The 23423-nt window shown below is 34.6% G+C and overlaps 1 protein-coding gene across 1 annotated transcript; it reads left to right on the top strand.

The window, feature by feature from the left end:
- Positions 1-19640: 19640 nt before the first annotated feature.
- Positions 19641-21779, top strand: LOC149575051 (Cyclophilin-like peptidyl-prolyl cis-trans isomerase family protein). The gene is made up of 2 exons (XM_089814916.1): positions 19641-20640; positions 21491-21779. The coding sequence occupies exons 1-2, from the start codon at positions 19709-19711 to the stop codon at positions 21591-21593; spliced, it is 1035 nt and encodes a 344-aa protein (XP_089671042.1). The 5' UTR covers positions 19641-19708; the 3' UTR covers positions 21594-21779.
- Positions 21780-23423: the final 1644 nt, after the last annotated feature.

The following is a 23423-nucleotide window of genomic DNA, read 5'->3' as shown; positions in this document are numbered from 1 at the left end:
TTGTGGATAATAAAAAGATCCAAGCCTCTAAGGGTGCTAACATATAATATAGCAGAATTAGAGGTCCTGATTAAAGGATTAATCATTAGTTTGGAATTGGGTATAAGCATTTTAGTTATGAAAGAGATTCATATATCATTTTAAATGCAGTAAGTAAAAGGAGTATGCCAAATTGGATATTAAACTCTAAACTTGAATGTGTGTTAAAGATAGTTGACAAATTTGAAGAAATGGGCATCAAAGACATATGTCGAGAAGGAAATAAGGAAGTAGATACATTAACAAACAAAGGAGTAGATGATGAATATTCTCTAATAAAGAACAATCAAATTAGCCAATCATCTAATAATTGTAAAAGTCCTCGGCGAAATAATATGAGATAAAAGCTTTAGGATCATTTTTTTACATCTGGATTCGACAATAGGTTAATATTTGATTAGTTTACTTATCACACTAAGATGAACAATCTTTTCATAGGTTCTATGCCAAAAGTAGGATTTTTGATGTCTTGAGTTATGGTGTCTTTCTCTTTTATTCTTTTAGGCCTTCTCTTTAAATAGTCACTCGCTATTAATTTGATTGTAATTTGTTTCTATATTTACATATTTCATACATGTGTATTTCATCTTCTAGATTTAGGATGGGTAGGATTCTTAGTGCCTCTTAGTACGAGACATTGCTAATAGTAGCCTTCCTAATAATTCATTTTTTTACTCTATCATAAAATAAATTCATATTTCAAAAGTGGTTAAAGAAAAAAAATACTTTCTCCATTTATAAGGAAAATGGCTATTTACATAAATATTTTTGATTCAATGTGATCTTTATGATACACTATTACTAACAAGGATCTTAGCCAAAACAGAGTATGTGGGAAAGAATATTTGGTGACTTGAATTTTGAACTTTGGAATCATGAGGACATAATAAAGAAGGAAATCTTAAAAGCAATCAAGCTTCAAAAAAAAGTTTGATAACGAGAATGCAAGTCAAATTTCAGTAATGTATAAAGGAGATAGATCGAAGAGGCAATAGTGTTGTACTAAGTTTTGTCTCTCGTGTAAGAGAAGGCATGTCTTCTCAAAGCCCTTTGCTAAAAAACATAGACAATTGTATCATAAAATAGAGAGGACGTTCGCATCCTGGGCTAGGCTGGGGGTTTTCTTCCTTGTTCTTTTCACCCCAATGCCTGTACTTTGAATAGGGATAAACGACAATGTAATATTTAAAAATTAATAAATAGTAGCAAAGGCCTTTTACTGATATAAATAAATTAATAATAAAATATAGAATATAATATAGAATAATATAATTTTACTAAATCTAATGAAAAACTAAGATATATATAACAAAGAGATGTGACTCGTTCAAATTAAGATATATAAGGGAGGATAATTCATTTTAAAGAAAAAGGGGAAGAAGAGAAGAAGATGGGAGTTAAAGAAGCATTAACGGAAGAGTTAATGTATGAGAAGAAAACAACGAGGTGACTTTTTCAAACGGTTGCAATGATGAAAGGATGCGACTCTTGGAAAGTGTTGTAATTATGAAGTGGTGTCACTCTTAGAAGGGATTGTAATTATGATGTGTTGTGAATTTTCAAAAATATTATGATTATGAAGGGTCGTGACTTTTCAAAAGGACATAGATAGCAAATAAAACAAGATTTATCAATTAGCATTGAATAAGGAAAAAAAAGGAGAATCATATCAAAAGGAGAAGCTAAAATAAGATAGAATGATATCAATTCATGTTAATATATAGAATCAAATAAAATATAGGACATGGATTTAGGTGATCATATTTAAGGAAAATGTAAAGGATTTGATAGGAAAGTCTTATAGACCTTAAGGGATACCATTCAAGGAACATGGATAACTAATCAAGGATCATTCTACATAACAAAAAGGGTCCTTACAGAGGTTGTTAGCCTCAACTACTATTGTAACTGGTAATACTATGAATCTATGTAAAAGAGTCATATTAGTTTTTATGTTGTCATTGATGTCAAGTCTTAGTTGGCTAGACATTATGCTAACTCAATAGAGTGTTATATCATTATGTTTGATCATGAAGAGGATTTGAAGAAAGTATGTTGAAGAGAGAGTTGATAAGTATGGTATACAATGAGAACTTGGAGGAGTTGGACAATGATAATATAATGATGGTTTGATTATTTTATAATCATGTAATATTGTAGTGTATTGAACTATGCAAGCTTAACTGAGTGACAAGGTTAAAGAAGGAAGATAGTATTCGTCGAGTGACTATAATATTCACAAAGAAAATGACAAAGTAAATTGGAATTTAGTATTATTCTAGTAAGTCTAGTATTAACCGAGTACTTTATTACTCGAGTGAAGTTTTATGTTCACTGAGTAATAATTGGAAGATCAAGTTGAAAGAAATGGAATCTAAGGCTGACTTTTGATGGAAATATGGAATGTTTGAGATGGTAAAAGACACAAGGCAAAGTTTGTTGCAAGATCAATGACTTTGAAAATTCAATAAGGATATGATGATGGAGATTAAAGAAAGATAAGGAAGAGCACATAGTTCTATGAAAAGTTCTATTTTTTATGTGGTTAAGTACATTAAATTTGAGATTGATGATTGTGATTAAGCGACAAAAAATAGAAAAATCTAGAAGCACAGAAATGACTATTTAAGGAGGAGATAAGATGAATTTTAGGTTGCTAATTTTGATTGTAAAAGTGGTGATTGTGTGAACTATTGAAGAAGCTGAAGGAAGATAGTTGAACCAAGTGAACCAAATAGATTGTTGAAGAAGAAAGAATTGAAGAAGTGACTCAACTAGTCAACTGAACATAGTCAAGAGATCAAAAAATAGAGATTAAACAGAGACAAGAACATAAAGGAGACCAACATAGTGCTATACCTAAATAGATCATTTTTACACTATTACTTTCTAATAATTGTAGCAGAGAATATCCTAGACCGAGTGGACCTAACAATTCTATAAAATCCTATATGGTAACATCGATTAGTGGTGTTTGTAAGTCCTTTAGAGTAGACCACTCTTTAGACAAGATCAAGGAGTGATAAGGTCTAGATGATCTTTTAGTTGAAATCCTCTAACAAGGTCACATTAACAATGTGTTGTAACCTTTAAGAAGGTTAGCTCCTAACAAAGATCACTTCAGAAGAGTGAATTTTTTTTCAATTTTTAGTCCTAGGTGTTTTTCCCTTCACAGGGTTTCCATGTTAAATATTGGTGTCAAATATGTTTATGTTGTTATGTTTCAAGTTATTTTGCATTTTTTTTTTCTCATTTTGTCGCAACTCGGTAACAACTAAGTTTATGGTTAGCAATAACTAAGTCATATTACTGTTATTTGGTTATAATAGAACATTGAATGACCAATTTTGATTAAAATGTTTGGATGAGTTAATCGTGAAGTTAAATGATTACACCGAGTGAAAGTTTATGATGATTATTAATGTTGGTTGGTACTGAAATTATTTAAAGGGATTGTGGATAACTGATTAACCCTCCCTCCCAATTATCTAATAGAGGGTTATGAAGCTTGACTTGAATAATAGTTTCTAGAAGAAAATTGAATAATCAAGGACCGTTCTCCAAAGGATAGGGCATCCTCCTAAAGGGTTGGGGAAGTTTAATTTGAAGTAATCCTTAAGGATTATGTAGAAATAAGTGAATATGTAAATATTAATTATTATAATTAAATTTAATAGTTTTTACTAACAAACCTTTGTAGGATAACCTCATTGGGAAACAACTTAAGGAGAGAGGATATTACAAGTATTGATGACATCAAAATGGGAGGCCCTCGTAATCCACCAATGGAGTTCTCAAAATTTGCCCCAACATGAGAACCACATCTCTAGGGAGAGGTATCCTTATCTTTTGTCAAACATTTTCCAATGTTTAAATGCATGTGGGTAAAAGCATAAAGCTATGTCACACTTTTGACCAACTTATTACAGAAAATGAATCTAAATTTCTAAGTAGGAAAAAATTTCATCAAGCATATGATCTAGCTAGATTCTCTCTAGCTAATGTAGATAATTCCACAAATTCTTCTATGTGGATGTTTGGTTATGTTTGTAAGAATATAGTTAATAATACACCTTAACCCATCACTCTTTGTTTAATACTATAAATAAATGTAAAGGAAGTATATACAATTAGTTGAAACTTGACAAAGAAATAAGGAATTAATAAATCTTTTCATTCTCATTTCTCAATATGGTATTTTATAATAAGAGGTATTATTTTAAAGTATGGATTGTCTCTATTTTCCTTGGAACACTAACTATGGTCAAGAAGTATAGGAGAATGTGTACCTACAAAAAATGGAATCATGCAAGAATAATAAGAACTTTACAAAAGACATGTCCATTGATCATCATTCTCTCTCAGAGGTATGGCTAGATAAAGGAACTTTCAAATAGTCATCCTTATGATTTTCTTGGTTATGAAGACTAGTTATCAAGATAGTAACAACACTTTCCTTGTAACATCTAGCCTTGAGTTTCAAGGGCTAACTAGTAGTGTTTCCTTTATAGTCTATTTGCCCAAAAGGTAACGGCTTTGTAATCAATTACCAAAAATATAAATCAAATATTTGGATATGTAAATGAAGACTTCAAAGTCTTCACCAAACTAATAGTCCAAAGTGGAATCTTAAAAGTTATAATTAGCATTTTTGGACTGAATAAGTCATGGGTTAGACTAGAGCTTTTCTTTACTTTGTTCTTTCCTATTGGTCCCTTCATTGAATGGAGTCACCATTGTAATATTTTATTCGTTAATCGATATTTTATTTTGGGCCTCAATCTTTTACTGATAAAAACAAATTCACAAATCCTTCAACTAAATTATTCGCTAAATGCATTTGTACCATACAATTACACCATATTTTGCAATGGGTATTGCCAAATTGACGGGAGGGCAATTGAGGAAATCTCAATTTTGTTTAATGCATAAAATTTGCAGTACATGAGGTCAAATAGTAGGAAATCCAACAAAGGATTTGTTATGAAAAGATAAGTGGGCTTCAAATCAACAATGCATTCACTTATTAGGATCCAAACATGATTGAAAAAGAAACCTCCAAATTAAGAAGATAATAAAGCTCCATTACCAAGAAGAGATAATATGTTTACAACATGGAGAAATGGATAGGAGGGATACATTAAGGTCCAAAGTGAAAAAGAGAGGAAGGCAATAAGATAGAGATATACTAAGGAAGATAGAGATATAGAGAGAAGAAGATAGAGATGGATATGGATAAAGAGTTAGACGAACACAAAGACAAAGACATGCACAGAGGTGGGGGTGGGGGTTGGGGTGGGGAGACGAAGGAAATGTATGATAATTAAGTTTTAATAAGTAAAAAAGTTAAACTAATTCTTATAACTTTTGATTATTATTTATAAATTAATAAAAGAATGTAAATAAATAAATAAATATTAAAATTAAATCTAACTTAAAAATAATATAGAAAAAATTAAATCCAAATACAAAATACATCAAGATTCAAATTTTGCTAGAATTAATTTTTTAAAAATAGAAATAAATAATAGACTTATTAAGTTAATAAATAATTAAATAAAAAGGTACACCTAATTTTTAAATTTGATAGACTTCAAAATTTGATAAAATATGCACCTAAAAATATAGTTAATATAGTATGACCAATACATTTATAGAATGAAAGATTTAAATTAAATAATAATTAAAAAATTAATATAATTAAATTGTGTCAAAGGTACAAACTTGCGACATCTCACAAATTGGGCAATATTCCACCATAGCACTCATAGAATCTATATATTATGATGACAAGAACAACAAGTGCCACATAGTGGCATGTACTTGCCATCAGAATGTTTTGTAATAGAAACGATCATTAAATATAATAATAATGAATATATATAGGAAATTAAAGCTAAAAAGATAGATATCTAATACAGTTATTACTTTTCAATTATATTTTTAATATTATAATATGTATTATGAACTAATATAATAGAAATTAAGTTATATGTCGAATTTTTTTTTTACCATGCACTACGTATATTGAAATATTAAAGAAAATATAATATATAACTTGGTAATTTATTTTTCATCAACAATTAATAAATAAATAAATTTTAAATGGTAATGTTTTAAATTTTAAATTGTAATGTTAAATTTTAAATTAAGAATGAATATACTTTTTTTAATAGATTATGTTGTGTTTTAGAGAAGAAAAATTGATATTAAAACAATAAATTACTTCACGGTGTTGATGTTTATAGGAGAAATAATAGAAGATGTATTCTTCATGTATTAGTTTATTAATAATAGAATACATTTGAAAAATCTTGTCGTTAAAAATGCAATATGGTGGGAGCTTTGAGAAAAGGGGTCCTATAAGACCAAATGAATTGAACCAATTATAATGGAGATAAATATTTTTTAATAACATATTACATTGATAGAAAAATATGAAAACTTTACATAATTGGTTGATATGTTGAAAACTAATTCACTAATGGAACATAGTGAATGCAATAGTACATTGCCTACTTTACAAGTACAATAATACCATATCTCAATATTTGATAGAATGCATATCTCAATATTTGTTTCAATAGGTAAATGTTTGTATTTTATTAATAATAAAGTTTTGAATTTACAATAATTTAGTATCTCAAAGCTCGCAGGTTGTGCCTCGCTGGACTACCTCACAGGCTTCGTGCCTTGCAGGTCTGAACCCTCCATAAAAAAAAATTAAAAAAATAGAAAATTCAAACCCTAGACAAAATTTACATTCCATCTACACACAAAGACATACAAAATGAGCATCAACACTTGACTCAGTATCTACCATCATTTACATTCATCAAAGGGCATATCAAAAAAAAACTATACAAACACAAAACCTAAATGGGAAATTTACACTAGGGGGAAGAATGTCAAGTGCAGTCTACATCTTGATGTTTAATTTGATTCCTTCTTGCATTGCTCCTTGATTGTCACCTAAAATGATTTAATTGCATTAGCTATTTGTTCGTCCGAGATGAAACCAGGTCGGATTATTTTCCTAACCACATCTTCAAATTTGATGCTAATTTGTAGGAAGTTGGCGATGTTGGAGAGGAAGATGCACATCAGCTAAGGGAAAATGAAACGATTTTCCTGCAAAGACACAATTTCAACACCTTAAATATTTCTAATGCTTCTAGCACAATGAGGGCACTCCATGTTGAATGGAATGTTCAGTAGATCATCTAATAGAAAACCATCAAACAACTTCTCCTAGCTACTAACTTGAATGTTTACTATGTAATTCCTTGGTTCCTACTCCATGATTTGAATATATGAAAGAAGCCCAACACCCAATTTAGGCAGAGGTTTATAAGAGTCGAAATGAGATGAGTAATGGAGATGTTTTGTATTTAAAGCCAAAGTAGAAACCATCCTCATGATTGGCAAAATATTCCTATACGAAGAAGGTAGTGGCTATGGTACAACTTATATGCACCTAAACTAGCGTTAAATAGTTTGAAGTCTTTTATATACAAAAGAAATACACTCAAAAGAGGTGCATATAAATTGCATGGTAGACAATGCCTATAAAAAATGGATGTGTGGAATATTCAAAATATGTGAGCTGGCAAAATTTTAATTAATTGCACTTGATTAAACTGGCATATGTGTGCCTTACCTAGTACTTGGCTTCAGATAAACAACTACCATCCTCTAAATTTCATAATACTACACTTTTTGAGTTAGCAATAGTCTGAAAAAATCATAACAGTGAAAGGCGGCAGATTTTTGACAAGATACCACTTTTGTATACCTATTGTATTTATGATTACAATGGTACAAAGGCTTAGATTTTGTACTACCCTTGAGATGATCTTTCACACGAAAGGCAGTAGCATTTGGTGCCACCATGTCATCTAATGAACCAAATTCATGGGCACTTGGACTGTGAGGATTCGTATCCAACAGGAACTTGTAATGGCTCCACGTAACCAAGCCCATAGAATCCTATCATAATTCCATGAAACACATTCAAAATAATGCCATTGAGGTCAGCTATTGAGCTCGCACTCTGTAATCTTGGTCATCAACCTGATCCATCGGAACTTGCTCTTGCAATTTAGGAAAGTCTGTGAGTTGGTGATTATGATGAAAAGAGTCCACTTCCATCTGATCACATCCCAAATTTGTGAGGATGGCTGCTACTAGTTATCCTCTCTCAATGTGTGTGAGAAAGTACATTCCTTGAAGTCGTCCATGATAGACCATGCTTGATTGAGGGTTTGGGTTAGTTTCTAGTTTGATGATGTGTGAAAGATACGGAAAAGATAATTAAATTTAAATCTCTTTCAATTTGGATTTTGGAAAGTTTCATTTGTTTAGCAAGAACAATCCTTGCAAGTAATGCTTGGGCTTCTACCATTTTATTAGTGCCTAGGGAATATGTGATGATTTGAAGGAAATAATTTTACCCATGTGGTCTCTAATACATATGCCAATTTATGAAGTACTAGGGGTTTCACATGACAAACCATCAAAATTGATTTTAAGAAAACTGCATTATGGTGGATGTCATTTGATTTCTACTCTACTCATAGCTTGCTTCAAGGTGCATGAGGAGGAAGGAATGAAGGCAAAAAGGCAATATATTTCTAGGATTTAAGCAATGTGTTGTCCCACTGGGAAAACATGTAGGAGCACTTAGTCTTTCAAACATAATTGTTGACTAATTCCGGTATAGCCAATTCAATGACCTCAATAACCACCTCAACTACTAAGGCTAAATTTCTAAATATCCTCTTGTTTTGTTCCCACCATAATGCTCAAACTATGGATGCTAAGATACATTTCCAAATACAAGCAAAGAAATATTTTTGCATTAAGAGAGGCTAACTTTGAAACATATTCCACCAAGTGTTTGGAAATGTCAAATGTAATCCCAATTTTCTCGTAATTGCTATCCAACATGCCTGTGCATAAGTACATTGTAGTAGAAGGTGATCTATATTTTCAAATTCCTCTTGACATAGAACACGTCTTAATGGCTGAGCAATGTTGAATTTATGAAGACGATCACTAGTAAGAACTATGTTGTTTAGTACCAACCATGCAAAGCATCTTGCTTTTGGAAGAACCACATTGTTCCAATAGAAGACAAAGGTTCTATGCCTATTAGCTCTATCATTGATTTGTTGATATGAAAAACAGCCATGTTTAATAGAGTAGTGCCTACTATTTGAAGGGGCCCAAATAATTTTATAATCATTCTTAGATAGGATGACTTTTCTCTTTGATACATTCTCAGCTCAGAGGGCCTTTCGAAGTGATGAAATAGGTATCTGTTTTGGATCTTTCCAAATGACTTCCCCTGAAATCAATTTGACAACACTAATGTAGTCCACTAAGTATCTTCCCCAGTGATCAATAAAGATATGATAAAGGGTGCTCCCCTTAATACCACAAACACATGAGAGAAACAAAGAAATAACAAAAATTTGTGCAAACAAAATATGGGTTATTTATTGTCTCCGCAAATGCAGAATCATAGAATTTTGAAATACAATATGCAAACCCACATAGGTGCCTTCCTTACAATAATTTGCAGCATAGAGTTGTGAACTATCACCCAGAGTTGTACTAGACAATGTATAGGCATTCCTTATATATAAATTTTTACACCACTCGGCAAGTTTCTAGATATCGAACACTAACCTAAAATAACATTTAGAGTTGACCCGATACACCTTTAACACTTATTTCAGAAATTTTGGTCGACCCAACATGACTTTTGAATAGTTACTCTGATTGGCTTTTATAACCCCATTTTGAAATCCTCAGATACTGATCTACACAACCTGACTCACGCAAGCTCCAGTTGACCCCATTTTGAATCCTAAAATTCTTATACCAAAATTGCACACCAAAGATCTGCAATAACTTCATGAACATTCATGATATGATACTAAGCTATTATTTCCAATATGAACATCCACCTCTAAAACTAGGACATTCTGAGCTCGTCTAACTAACTTACTAATTAATAAGCCTCCAGAAACAACAACTCTGCACTGAGACAACCCTTATTCAAAAAACAAAAATGAAATATTTTTTGAGTGATGCAAGATTGCTCTTACACCCAGGATACTCATGTATCATATACCCAAAATAATATGAGAAGTGACGCCATCATGTCTCAGGTATTCAGAGGAAAACCAAGACAATTAACCTCCTCCTTGGCTAGTCATGATGAATCTTCTATTGGCCCCCCTTTCCATTTGACTAGGTACTCTTCATAAGTTCTATTCCTTGTACTTTTTCCAACACAACTATCTAGTATCTCCTTGATCTCCTTTTTAGCCGAACTAGCTATTGGAATACTCCACTGTGCTTTTGAAACTTCATCTCCATCACCTCCTTCATGATATTTTGTCTGATTTGAAATGTTAAAAACTGGTGAAATATCTAATTCAATAGGCAAATCTACTTCATAGACATTTTTGAAATCATGCCTTTTCACTATCTTCCATGGTGCAAACTTCTTCATTTTCAGCTTATTATATGTACTCACTAGAAAACACTCCTTTCTCAAATGAACAATGACTTTGTAGCCAATCTTAAATTCCTTGTAACTCTTTTTCACACCTACCTTAGCCTTGTATTGTGTATTCATCTTAACAATGTGCTTCCTCACCTCCTCATGGATGTTCTTCAAATGTTCAATAATATCTTCTACTTCAACACTACTTATTTCTCCTTTATCCAATTGCCTCAATTCAGAAGCATTTGTATGACTACTCCCATATACAATCTAGAATGGTGATTTACAGGTACTCCTATTGACAAAATTATTGTATGCAGATTTTGCCTATGGTAAAATCATATCCTAGCCCTTTTGGTCTATCTCCAACCAAGCATCTTAGCAAATTTCCCAAACTCTAATTCACAACTTCTATTTGTACATCAGTCTGTGGATGATGGACTGTGTTGAACTTCAAATGTGTCTTCAACTTTTTTCACAATGTATGCCAGAAATACCCAACAAAATTGGTATCTCGATATGAAACTATACTCTTTGGCAGATCATGTAGTCTCACCACTTCTCTGAAAAACAACTTCGCCACATGAACAAAATTACTAGTCTTATTGGAGGGAATGAAATGTGTCATCTTTGAAAATCTATCAATTGCCACAAATATCAAATCATGCCCCTATTAAGTCCTTTGTAAGCCAAGAACAAAATCCATGCAGACATCCTTCCACGAATTCTTTGGTACAGTTAATGGATGATACAACCTAATATTCTACTTCACTCCTTTTTCCATCTCACATACTCTGCAACTCTGTACAAACTTCTTCACATCTTGTTGCAACAATGGCTAGTAATAATTCTCAATAACCAAGACAATGGTTTTATCTCTACCATATTGTCCAACCAATCCTCCACTATGCTTCTCCTTAATGAAATACTCTCTCATAGAACTTTTGGGAATGCACAATTGACTTCCCTTGAACAACATACCATCTTGGATTGTGAAATCCAACCACTTTATCCTGTCAAGTGTAACAGGTTTTGTACAAGCCTTCCAAGCTTCACAAAAATCATGATCCTCTAGATAGAAATTATTGAGTTCCTTGAACCCAACCACCTCAATATGCATCTCTATCAGCAAAAGTTGTCTTCTACTAAGAGAATTTGCAACTCTATTAGACTTCACATGTATAACTCTACAAAAACTCAACCCATTTCAAATACCTTCGATTCAATTTTCCCTAACTATTCAAATATTTCAAACCTTGATGATCAGTATACAAAAAAACTTCCTAACAAGAAGATAGTGTCTCCTCTTCTTCAATGCCTGAACTATAGCGTTAAATTACTGATCATAAACTTGATACTTCTGTTTGGAATCATTCAACTTCTCACTGAAATAGGTAACAAGTACTGCTAAAACCTTTGATAAACTTTCTATAAAAACTAGCTAGTCCATGGAAATATCTTACCTCAATTGCACTCCTTGGAATAAGCCATTCAAGGATAGCCTTCACTTTCTCAAGATCCATTTTTAGACCTTCTACTGAAACTACAAATTTCAAGTACACCAACGCCTTCCTTAAAAAACTACAATTCTTTATATTTATCAACAACTTTTATTCCCTCAACTTGTCAAACACCTTATGAATATGCATTAAATGCTCCTCCAATGTCCTACTAAAGATCAAAATATCATCTGGGTAAACAATGACAAAATTACCTAGAAACTCCTTCAGTAGATCATTCATGGGTTACATGAAAGTGCTTGACGTATTGTTTAGCCCAAATGGCATGAATAACCATTCATACAATTCTTCCCTTGTCTTGAAGGTAGTCTTCCACTCATCATCTTCGCTGATGCAAATATGAAGATACCCACTCTTTAGATCTATTTTTGTGAAATATATAGTTCTACTCAAACAATCCATAATATCATCCATCCACCACAATGGAAACCTATACTTGATTGTGATCTTGTTGATAGCCTGTGAATTTGCATATCCTCTATTCTCCATTCTTCTTTGGTACTAATACCGCTCGTACAACACATGGACTCAGACTCTCTTGAATCAACCCCTTCTGCAATAACTCATGCACTTTTCTATTTAACCCCTCACTTTCTATTGGTGTCATTCTGTGCACTTCCGTGTTTGGAAAACTCACTCTTGGAATTAAGTCCATCTGGTGATTGATCTTTCTCATTGGTGGTAATCCATCAGGTACATTACCTAGAAACTCCTCCAACAAATCTGCAACTTCTGCAGGCACCTTCTCTACTTCTTTTTTACCATCTTTTGGAATTATAGAAAAACACATATATTCATGCCTCATACCCTCTAGGAATTTCTTTCCATCAACAGAACATACTCTAGGAACACTACATACATTTTCATTTTATCCTTCAATATCTCCAGCATATGTTTCACCTCATCCTTTGTTAGTGTGTAGATATTTGCATGCCCATCGTGTACAACATGCATGTCAAATTGTAATAGTCTACCCAAAAGAATATGACATATGTCCATAGGTATGACATTACAAAGCACCTCATCTTGATAGCTTCTAATCTTGAACTCCACTAGGCACTACTCATTGACCATGACCTTGTGGTCATCCTGGACCCAGGCAATATGGTATAGATGTGGGTGTTTTTGTCTCTTCAGTTTTAACTTTGTGACCATCTTTTCTCATACCAGATTATCAATACTTCTAGCATCAATGATCACATCACAACACTTATCTTTACATTTTCACCTTGTGTGAAACAAGCTCCTCCTTTGACTAGGTTCATTCTCACCACTCAATGGGACTCTTCTATTAACTAGAACTTTTCCTCTCTCAACATCTTCAAAATGTGATGATTTGGTATCTTCATCAACATGTGCAACTCTGGCTTGGCCTTTTGTTCTCTAATCTATCCTTGGTGTTGGGAAAATTCAAATCCTTTATGCCGTTCTTCTCCGCAGTGAAAACACTTTTCATGGAAACCTCCTCTTCCATATCCTCTCCCTTTGCTTCTTCCTCTTTGATCTCTATTGTTATGATCATGGAAATGATTGAGAATATTTCTCTTTTGGTTCTGACTACTACTATTGGCCTCATCCTTTCTCTTTTGATTATCATTTCGGCCTCCATAAGACGTCCACTAGATCTACCACCACGACCTCTTCCACTATTATTGTTATCAAACTTCTTGTTCAACTTTTCCTCAACTCTTAGGGAAAACAGGTATGACTTCAATTCTATTCATTCAAACCAAACTCAACTCCTCCTAAATACTTGGCCTTAACCCATTAAGATGAGTGACTTTCTCTTTATTAGCTTCTACATGGCCGATCCTGATGAGAACTCGGTAGAACTCCTCGATATACCCCTGAATAGATCTTCCCGCTTGCTTCAACCCTTGCATTTTCTTTAGTAGATCAAGCTCATAATCCACGTGAATGAATTGTTGCTTCAATTTAGCTATCATTCAATCCCATCTAGTGATTGTATCTTTTTTTCTTGTATCAAATCTTGCATTGTTGTGTTTTTTTCATTGTGTGGTTATTTGTTGGGGGCTAGGACACCTCCTTTCGAGATTCTCCTGCTCTGCACTGCATCAAATGGTTTCCCCTTTGTGTTTCATCATCCTTGATGAACTTTGCAATTTAGACACTAAAAGAAATCCTCTCGAACACATGCCTAACTCTCACCACCAGCAATCTAATTGCTCACAACAAGATGCTCTGCAACATGTAAATCATCACCCATAACAACTTGATTATCCACAACCAAGTGCTCTGCAATTTCTGTGTCAGATCCAACCAACTGATCATGAAAACAAATCTCCATCCCAACATTAACAAGGTTAGGAACCTCTTTAGGAACAACCATAGGTTGTTCTACAAGGTTTGCATCAAACTCCACAAACTGATCAACAAAACCGACCTCTTCCTTGACCTTGCCATGTTGTCTTCATTCTCGAACAAGTCTTCTAACTGGCTAGACAACTCTCTTCTGGATCGGTCGACTCCAGCTTCAATAGCATATAAATTTCTTCTTCGGTTCCTCAACGCCTTTAGAAAAACAACATCCACAATAGCGTCCACCCGAGAAATTGTCCCATTAATCCTCGTCTCCACTATATTATGAAGATTCACAATCAACCTAGGGTCCAATCTTCTCATAAGCATCTTCCAAGATCTTCACAAACCCTCTACAACAAATCCTTCCCACGCTCCTTGTGAAAAACTTGAATTGTCTGCAACTCAGATCTCAACTTGCCACCTTGCATGAACAACCAAGAACAAATCACAAGTCCATGAACACAGATCTGCAATACAAATCACACAAACCCTCTACGATCATGCCCCAACAAGATCAACCTTCCATCTTTGCATCCATTGATCCATCTTTAAGTCCTCTACAATTGTAAGTTAGAACCATGACTTGCCACCTCACAACCAATATATCTTGGACTCCAGAAAGAACAATCCACCACAATATTAACCAGATCAAGATCTTCTCATATCAACTTCTCTAACCCAAGGTCCTGGTGCAAATTGCTTCACATTCAGCGCTCTATCCATGCTTAGGAAAAATTCACTCACTTAGCTACTCCATCTTCTCCATGTTGGATCTCACACTCAATAATGACTCAATACTCCATAAGACCCCCTACTTATACCTAACTAAGCCACAAGTCCCCTAGTATGTTACAAATTAAATAAACCCTTGCATTAAATGTACATTTAAGCCACACGTCGACTTACAACAAAAATGAAATACAACCAAATTAAATGTCAAGGTCATCTCACACTAGAAACTGAACATAGACAACTCGGGCCAAGCTAGAACCAAGACATGACTGAGCATCAAATTTTGTGTGGAGGTAGTTGATTCCAATCCTCACCCAGTGATTTTGTGTGTGGTGTTGTTTAGTGCACCTCCCTCCAAATGATTCCTCGTAGGCATAAAATTAAACTCTGAAAGATCAAATACATAGGACCCATCTCCCTCTATTGACTTGGTTCAACCTTCTTATTCTTGATCAATGGACTCTTCAACTTGAATTGGTTTTTCTTGGGTCTTTGTGGGTATTTGCATCATACTCTGCCTTTTTTTTCTCTTATGCGGCCCTTGTGATCGGGACTTCTTATTCAAAGGGAGATATTCAATTTCTTCCTCCTATTCTTCACCCCCTCCTTCAAGTATGGTTTCAAGAATCTGAGGTGGAATATCTTTCTTCAATTTTCTCTTCTTCACCCCTACCACCATCACTTCAATCTTGGCCTTCTTTGGCACTAACGGGGATGCCTATGTTTGCACAAGGGCTTCTTCGTCTCGAGTCTCTTCTAGTTGGGCCCCTTCTTCCTTAGTAACCTTCCTCTTCTTCTTCCCCTTCACCTTGTCACTATGGAAGTATGTCAGTTTCCACTCATGCTTGTACATGGTCTCTAGCCTGACTAGGGACTTCTCCTAGTATGTTGGAACGGTGACCTTAGTCCCCTTCCCCTTCATGGGCCTTGCAGGTGCCTGTAAGGTTGGTGCATTAAGGACGGGCTCCAAATAGAACGACTTCTTAATCCAATCCTTGGTCAATTGGATGACATGCCATGCCCGATGCTGGATGTCGGATGTTGTCGTTCTCTTCTCCGCCAATCTCTGCATTCACTATGGGATCTTCAAAGATTTTTTCCTTGTTGTAAAAGGGTCCCAATACATCGGATTTGTCCTTATTCCATACCTTTAGTGGTATACTCAAATTGAGAGTCTTTTCCACAAGTTGTTGACTCATCCTACAATAGTTCATGTTTCAAACATCATAATTATCTACGTAGTTCATCCAATGATCTTCAATTGTTGCATCAGTTATGAACTCCCTTCCTAGAAAATGTTGAACCATTCCAATGTTGTCGAAGTAGGGGCGAGGCACCGGATACTTAGATAATGAGTATTGGTACCATTCAATTTCATAGGTGGCAATGTCTTGCTTTTGCTTCACCTCGAAAGCCCTAATGGTGATTGACCACACCCATGTCTTCTTGTGTTGCTTTTGTGCTCTCTCATAGGCCGAAGCCAACTACCTAGCAATCTCCAGCAATATCAAATTATCTTATGGATATTGAGGAAGCTTCTTAGGACGCTAGAGGGTCCCAGCTACCCAGATGTATGTGAATGTATGTAATTGGATGTAGTATGCTCACATTTGTGTTATTCTGGAGGCTACTTCCACGGATATTATTTTTGCATAATCTCCTCCTAGGTATTGGATTATGGGGAAAATAAAAGCATTTTTACCATTCTATAGTTGGGACTCCTCTTTGGGAGCTTCTTCCTTATTAGTTGAGGGTATATATGTAAGGCCATGCATTTGGATCTTGCATACTTCCCCTTTTAACCAATCTAGGGTAGTTAGTTTGTCAGGCTTCCAACAAGTATACTATATAGGAAGTCATGTAAAACCTCGAATTTGATCTCATTGAAATGAGTTGCTCATCTAGAGAGTTGTTGATATGAGTTCCCCCATCAATCTGTAGGCCTCTCTTCTTGATGGTTTCTATAAATTGGACCATCCATGTCTCCAAATGACTAGCCACAGGGAGTCCCATGACTTTGGTCATAAGGACTATGCAGTAGCCAATATCATCCACCATATGCCCACGGGTCATATTCACTTTCCTGGCTCTTCTATTAGGAGGGTACCTAGTGAGAAGGTATTTCTCTTGCACCAAGTCTTTGGCCTCTCATTTATGTTCCCAACACCACCTGTCCACTATATCATAAGTTATCTTGTGATATTGGTATGTGACTGTTAAGTGGAAAACCTTCTCAATGTTATCTGGGCAGATGTCCAATACTATTTCCCGAGCGATGCTTTTCACTACCTTCTCTTTGGGTACATAGCAGTGGGTCAGTGCCATAATCAACTCAGAGGATTGTATGGACACAGGGTGTAAGGCTACGTTCACAAACCCACTCAGAATCAAGGATAGATCATCTCCAATCTTTTGTGAGGGTTATTGCATAAGACCAAGAATGCATTCCAATCTATGTGTCACAAACTTCTTAGTGCTTGTCCATGAATCGAGAATTCTTTGGCGCACCCTAAAACTTGAATGTTACTAGCTTAGGTGTGATCTTTGTCACCATGGACGATGATGAAGATGTCATTTTAACCTGCACAAGAGATGGACATTAGTATACTAACTTTAGGAGATCACTACGATACTTGACAACTAAGTTAGACTGGCGAGAACTGACAAAAAAGAGAAGGAACTAAAGGAATTGATCAACAAACTAAATTTAGCACACATGATGCCTAGTGTGCTATGTGGAGTAGCTCGGGTGATATGCGCAGTTGCACACATTCGCACATGTGTGATGTGCACAATTGCACAAGGCTTGACAAAAGGGTTATGCCTTGGCTAGGGTCTATGCACATTTTGGCGCACCTTGTACACCATGTGCACCCTTTTATGTGCATAAGGTGCGCTCGATCCTCACCTTGGTACTCGAATTTGGAGAAAACGCAAGTGCGAATATGTGAAAGAGCGATGCTCCGGAGTCACTAAGAGAGCGCTCAATGGGGGGAGACATATTTATAAGTGTATGGTGGCACGCACGTAGCGCACCCCTAAGGGTGTGCAAGGTGTGCTTATGCGTTGGTGCATCCCTAAAGGGTAGTGTCCAATATGGTGCACCTTTTAGAGGCATACATATGTGCCTAGTGCGCATGTCCTCACATGCACTTGTAGCTTGCCCTTTTATTTGAAATTTTCTGACTTCCTAATTCTCCAATGTGGAACATCACTAATTGACTAGACTCTTGACCTAGAACTACAAGAGGCCTGATCTTCGAGGCACTTAGAGACACGTCTTGTTCTATAGAATTCTAAAGAACATATTCCCTTGTCCTAAAAAGTAAAGAGGGGGTCCCCATTTTCAAGTAAAAAATAAGGCATGTGTTGTGAAGCCACAACAAGACATTATTAACACTAAATATATATATATATATATATATATATATATAATCAAATGCAATAATGTTTAACGAATAACCCTTAGGGGCCCATTCTTGAGTAAAAAATAAGGCATGTTGTGAAACCACAACAAGACATTATTAACAATATATATAATTGATGATCAATCAAATGTAATAACATTTAACCAATAACCCTTGGGGAGTAACTCTAGATCAATTCAATCCAATTGAAGCTACAACATTGACACTATCTTCCAAAGCAATTTTGCATCATATTAATTTCACGACACATCAACACGTACCTCCTTTCATTTCAATTACAGTGACATCATTGCTAATAATCTTTCATGCAAGTCGAGTCACCTCACCATCCCATATTTCTCGTTATCCACCTCATATTTATCCCACCTACTAAGCTAGTAGTTTAAACAGCCTTCCCTATAGACATGGGAGATTTTGAAAATACAAAAATCACTAATTTCCTTTTGATTGTAGATATGATTTTGTCTACCTTCCACACATGGAATTTCCCTATAGCAATGGCATTTACTATGATCTTGGAGTCACCATCTATATGTACTTGCTCCACCTACATAAACTTTACCACTTTGATTTCTAGTAGTGCAACATGGGCTTCCACCTCATTCTTTGTTCCACTGTCAAGCTTTTTGGATTCAATTGCAAGCATGTGCTCTGTATTGTTTGTTGTGCCTAATGGATCGAGGTTTCCTTTAGATGCCCCATCAAATTTATTTTGATTCATCCTTCCAATAAGGCCTCTTATACAACATCTTCATGCCTTTGCCTAATCTGAAAAATAAAAATTCTTTATAATATTTCAAACTATGAATAAAATTTAAAGAATAAGAATTAAAATATGCCAACTTACTTTTACCTTATCTTGGAGTGCACCTCCCTTATCAATAAACATGATTTAAAAAAATATTTTTGTTATATTCCAATATATTTATAAAATTATTTTATTTCAATATATTTATAAAATCTTTATATCTGAAAATAGAAAATGAAAAACTCCTTTTGTAATATCCTAAAGATTTGAAGACATATAAAGTAAAATTTTACCTTATCTTGGAATCCACCTGCCTTATCCAGAAACATGATTTTAAAAAAAATAAAGGAACCAAAAAAGAGAGGAAAGGGACCCTCTAGCCCAAAGGAAATAAGGAAAGATGATAAGGCAGCTTCCCCTCCCCATAACCCAAACAACAAGCCACAATGCAATACCTTCAACTCTCCTCATATCACAACCAGCAAAAACCACAATTTTATGCCCTAAAATCCCTCCTACCTGCCGGTTCCGCACTCGAATCCCTCCCACTCCAAAATGCTGCAACTCCAGGCGCCTGCTCCTTCAAGGCCCCGGCCTGCTGCTGCTATCCACAGCATTCTACGGCTCAAAAAAGCCAGCTTTTGCAGAGGAACAAGAAGAAGATGCAAAAACCCTAGCTTTTACAAAGGAACAAGAAGAAGATGCACAAACCCTAACCCTCCCAGCAAGGAGACTCGAACTGTTAACCTGCGACGAGCTTGAGATCACGAAGAAAGTGTACATGGACGTGGCAATCGACGGCGAAGCAGCAGGTCGCATCGTCATAGGACTGTTCGGAAACGACGCCCCCATTGGAGCCTCAAGATTTGCAGAGCTGGCCTCTGGAAAGCGCGGTGTAGGTTACAGAAAAAAAGAATTTGTGAAAATAACCCCGTTTTATATACAGAATGCCGGGATACGGTCATATGGCGTGGACTCCGAGATGGCTAAGCGTAGCCTTTTGGCTGATGAGTTAGTGGAGGAGAGCGTGGGGTTGGAAAAGAGGTGCACCGGGTCCAAGAGTTTTGAGGGGGCAGTGAGTCTCATTGTTAGGGACCCTTCCAAACCACCCTCACAAATCAAGTTGGTGGCCAAGGGGGGCAAGATTGAGGTTCAAGAGGAGGAGGTGAAGCCAGACCCTAATGGTACTGAGTTTGTGATTGCAACTAAAAGTGTTCCTCAGTTGGAGGTTAGCAATTTGCTTGTTGGGAAAGTGGTGGATGGGATGGATGTTGTGGCAAAGATTGCTAGTATCAAGACAATGCAAGAGAATTCGGGGTCGCCATATTTCCAGTAAGTGTACAACTATCTCTATTTTGTTGATTGCTTTATGTAGTTTTGAGTAATGTTTTGCTTTGGTTTAATGAGTTTTGTAAACATTAAGTATCTACAGTCTATGTTAATATGTTTGAAGGTTTTTAGATTTTAATTAGGTTTATCTTTTGGAGTCAATTTTTCAATTTGTACTAGTCTTTGTATTTTATTTGTGTTTGTCTTTTTGAATTAGTGCTTTGAATTATACTCTGTGACGAGCATTTTCTCTTCCCTTGCTCCCTATCTTGATGATGGGTTATGGAGTCTAAATCGAAACCTTGATTCAAAAATATAGCACATTGTTAAAATGGAAGAGTCTTTCAGCCATTTCTTGCCATTTGTATATTTTAGAAACGCTTAAGATCAATGAAATAATTTCTTTTGATTTGTATATTTAAAACACATTTAAGATTTATGAAATGTCAATCTTTCTTAGAACTTGGTTTTATTTTTTCGTGACATTCTTTACATTTCATCCTTCATTTTGTTTGAAGAACCTTTTTTTTTTTAACATTTCATTGTTCATATAGCTTGTAATTGTTTTAGGCTTTCACAGTTTTCACCTTTGTTTTGTTTCATGTTTTTTGAAACATAATTATATAGGTTGTTTGAACCCTATGTTTTGTTTGGTGATTTGCAAATTTTATTTATTATTTATTCATTATTCTTGACAATTTTAAGTTTCCACGAAGTCCAATACATTTAAGTTTAGAAAAAGAGTTTTGAGATCGTTTATTAATAATTTGTCATGAAAATAAATTTTAAATTAATTGTTTTGATAAGGAGAATAATTTGGGTTCTAATTAGTGTTTGTTGTTGAATGAATTAGGGTGGCAAAGTTGATTGGTGATAAGAGAGCAATTGTCGCTGAAAGAGGATTTAATAGACCCTATTCAAAAATTGTCATCACCAAATGTGGAGAGTTGATTTAGGAGAAAATGAAGAACCACACATTTTTTAAGAATGCTTTCATTATCAGGGATGGTGTATCTATTGGGGTTATTCTCCACACCAAGCTTGTATGTATTGGAGGTATTATCTACAGCAAACTTGTATGTATTGGACTTATCCTCCATAATAGATTAAGTAATAAAATTTGTTTATTGTTTTTTTATTAATTTCAACATCCTAGCAATAGATTAAATTATGAAATTTGCATATTTGTGTTTAAGTTTTCATATATAATTAATTTGTAGTTGTTAGAATTGTCACATTCTAAAATTTCATACTTTTGTGAAGAGATCATATATGAATCAAAGATCACTAGTAATTTTTGAAAGTTAACCATTCTCTACTTGTAAAATAATTTCTATTAGTGCTTGTTAATGGGCCTTATTAGATTAATCCAATTGTTTAGAAAATCAAATGGAAGAATTTGGAGAAGGGTTAGATCAAAATAAATTTTGACAAGGCATCGAGAGACAACTTTGAGTTATGGTGGAAAAGTTGATTGGTGATAAGAGAGCAATTGTGGCTGAAAGAGGATTTAATAGACCCTATTCAAAAATTGTCTTTACTAAACGTGGAGAGTCAATTTAGGAGATAATGGAGAATCGTCATTTTTTAAGAATGCCTTCATTATCGGGAATAGTGTATGTATTGGGGTTATTCTCCACACCAAGATTGTATGTATTGGAGGTATTGTCCATAGTAGACTTGTATGTACTAGATGCATCCTCCATAATAGATTAAGTAGTGAAATATGTTTATTATTTTTTACAAATCTTAGCATGCTAGCAATAGATTAAATAATGAACTTTGTATATTCTTGTTTTAAGATTTCATATGTAATTTATTTGAAGCTGTTGAAATTGTCACATTCTGAAATTTCATACTTTTGTAAAGCGTACATATATGAATTAGATGATTACTAATACTTTTTTAAATGGCTCGTTAATGGGCTCCATTGGATTAATTCAATCGTTAAAAAGATCAAATGTAGTAAATGGAAGAATTTGGAGAAGGGTTAGATAAAAATAAACTTTGATAAGGCATCAAGAGAGAATGTGAGACCTTTAGATGGTGGATTTATCCCAAGAGATTCATTGGGGAATATCATAGCACTACAAGGAAAAAGCTTCGAGACGAAACAGACAATGAGGTTGAGGCACAAGCAAATATTTGAAAGTAGTAAAATTGGATATATATGTGTATATGGGGTTCACTTAAAAGGTAATTGAATGGTTATTGTTAATGCTCTATGACATGGAATGCAAGAAAATATATATAATTAACATGTAATTATTAAGTTCTTCCCAAAATTTCAACTTAGTATTGGCAATGAGGTTGATGACACATTGTCAAAGTGGGAAATGACTTTTAATGAGAAAATGATGGCAAAGTATTAGAAGGATTTTAAGAGATTTAGAGTAAGTCGATGAGATATGTCATACGTTGCCAACTTGATTGTGTAATGATATTAGAAGTGTAACTGCAATCGAAGGATGAACTGAAGTAAATTGCATCAAATAAGGTAGCTCATTCCCAAGATGTTGAGTTTAAGGTGGGATATGTAATTGGCAAACAAAGAGAAGGCTTGGGGAAGAAGGGAGACTATTGGTTTCTTGTTAACTATTATCAAGAAAAACTTGTTTTCGTGGGAAGAATCTCAAGAAATAGATTGAAGGGGGTTTTCAAAATCCAAAGAGTTTGTGTTCTTGCATATTGTTGACATCATGTTGGGTGAAGAATTTGTGAGCTCTAAGCATTGTTAAAGGATTAATGTCAACATTGTTTTGGTGATTCTCACATGGTGTTAAGAA

Source organism: Cupressus sempervirens, chromosome 2, assembly GCF_028749045.1.
Source record: "Cupressus sempervirens isolate cs-2001-9-10 chromosome 2, ASM2874904v1, whole genome shotgun sequence".
NCBI classification, from domain to species: domain Eukaryota; kingdom Viridiplantae; phylum Streptophyta; class Pinopsida; order Cupressales; family Cupressaceae; genus Cupressus; species Cupressus sempervirens.
Note: the sequence above shows the minus strand (reverse complement) of the source record. Positions and strands in the feature narration are given on the sequence as shown.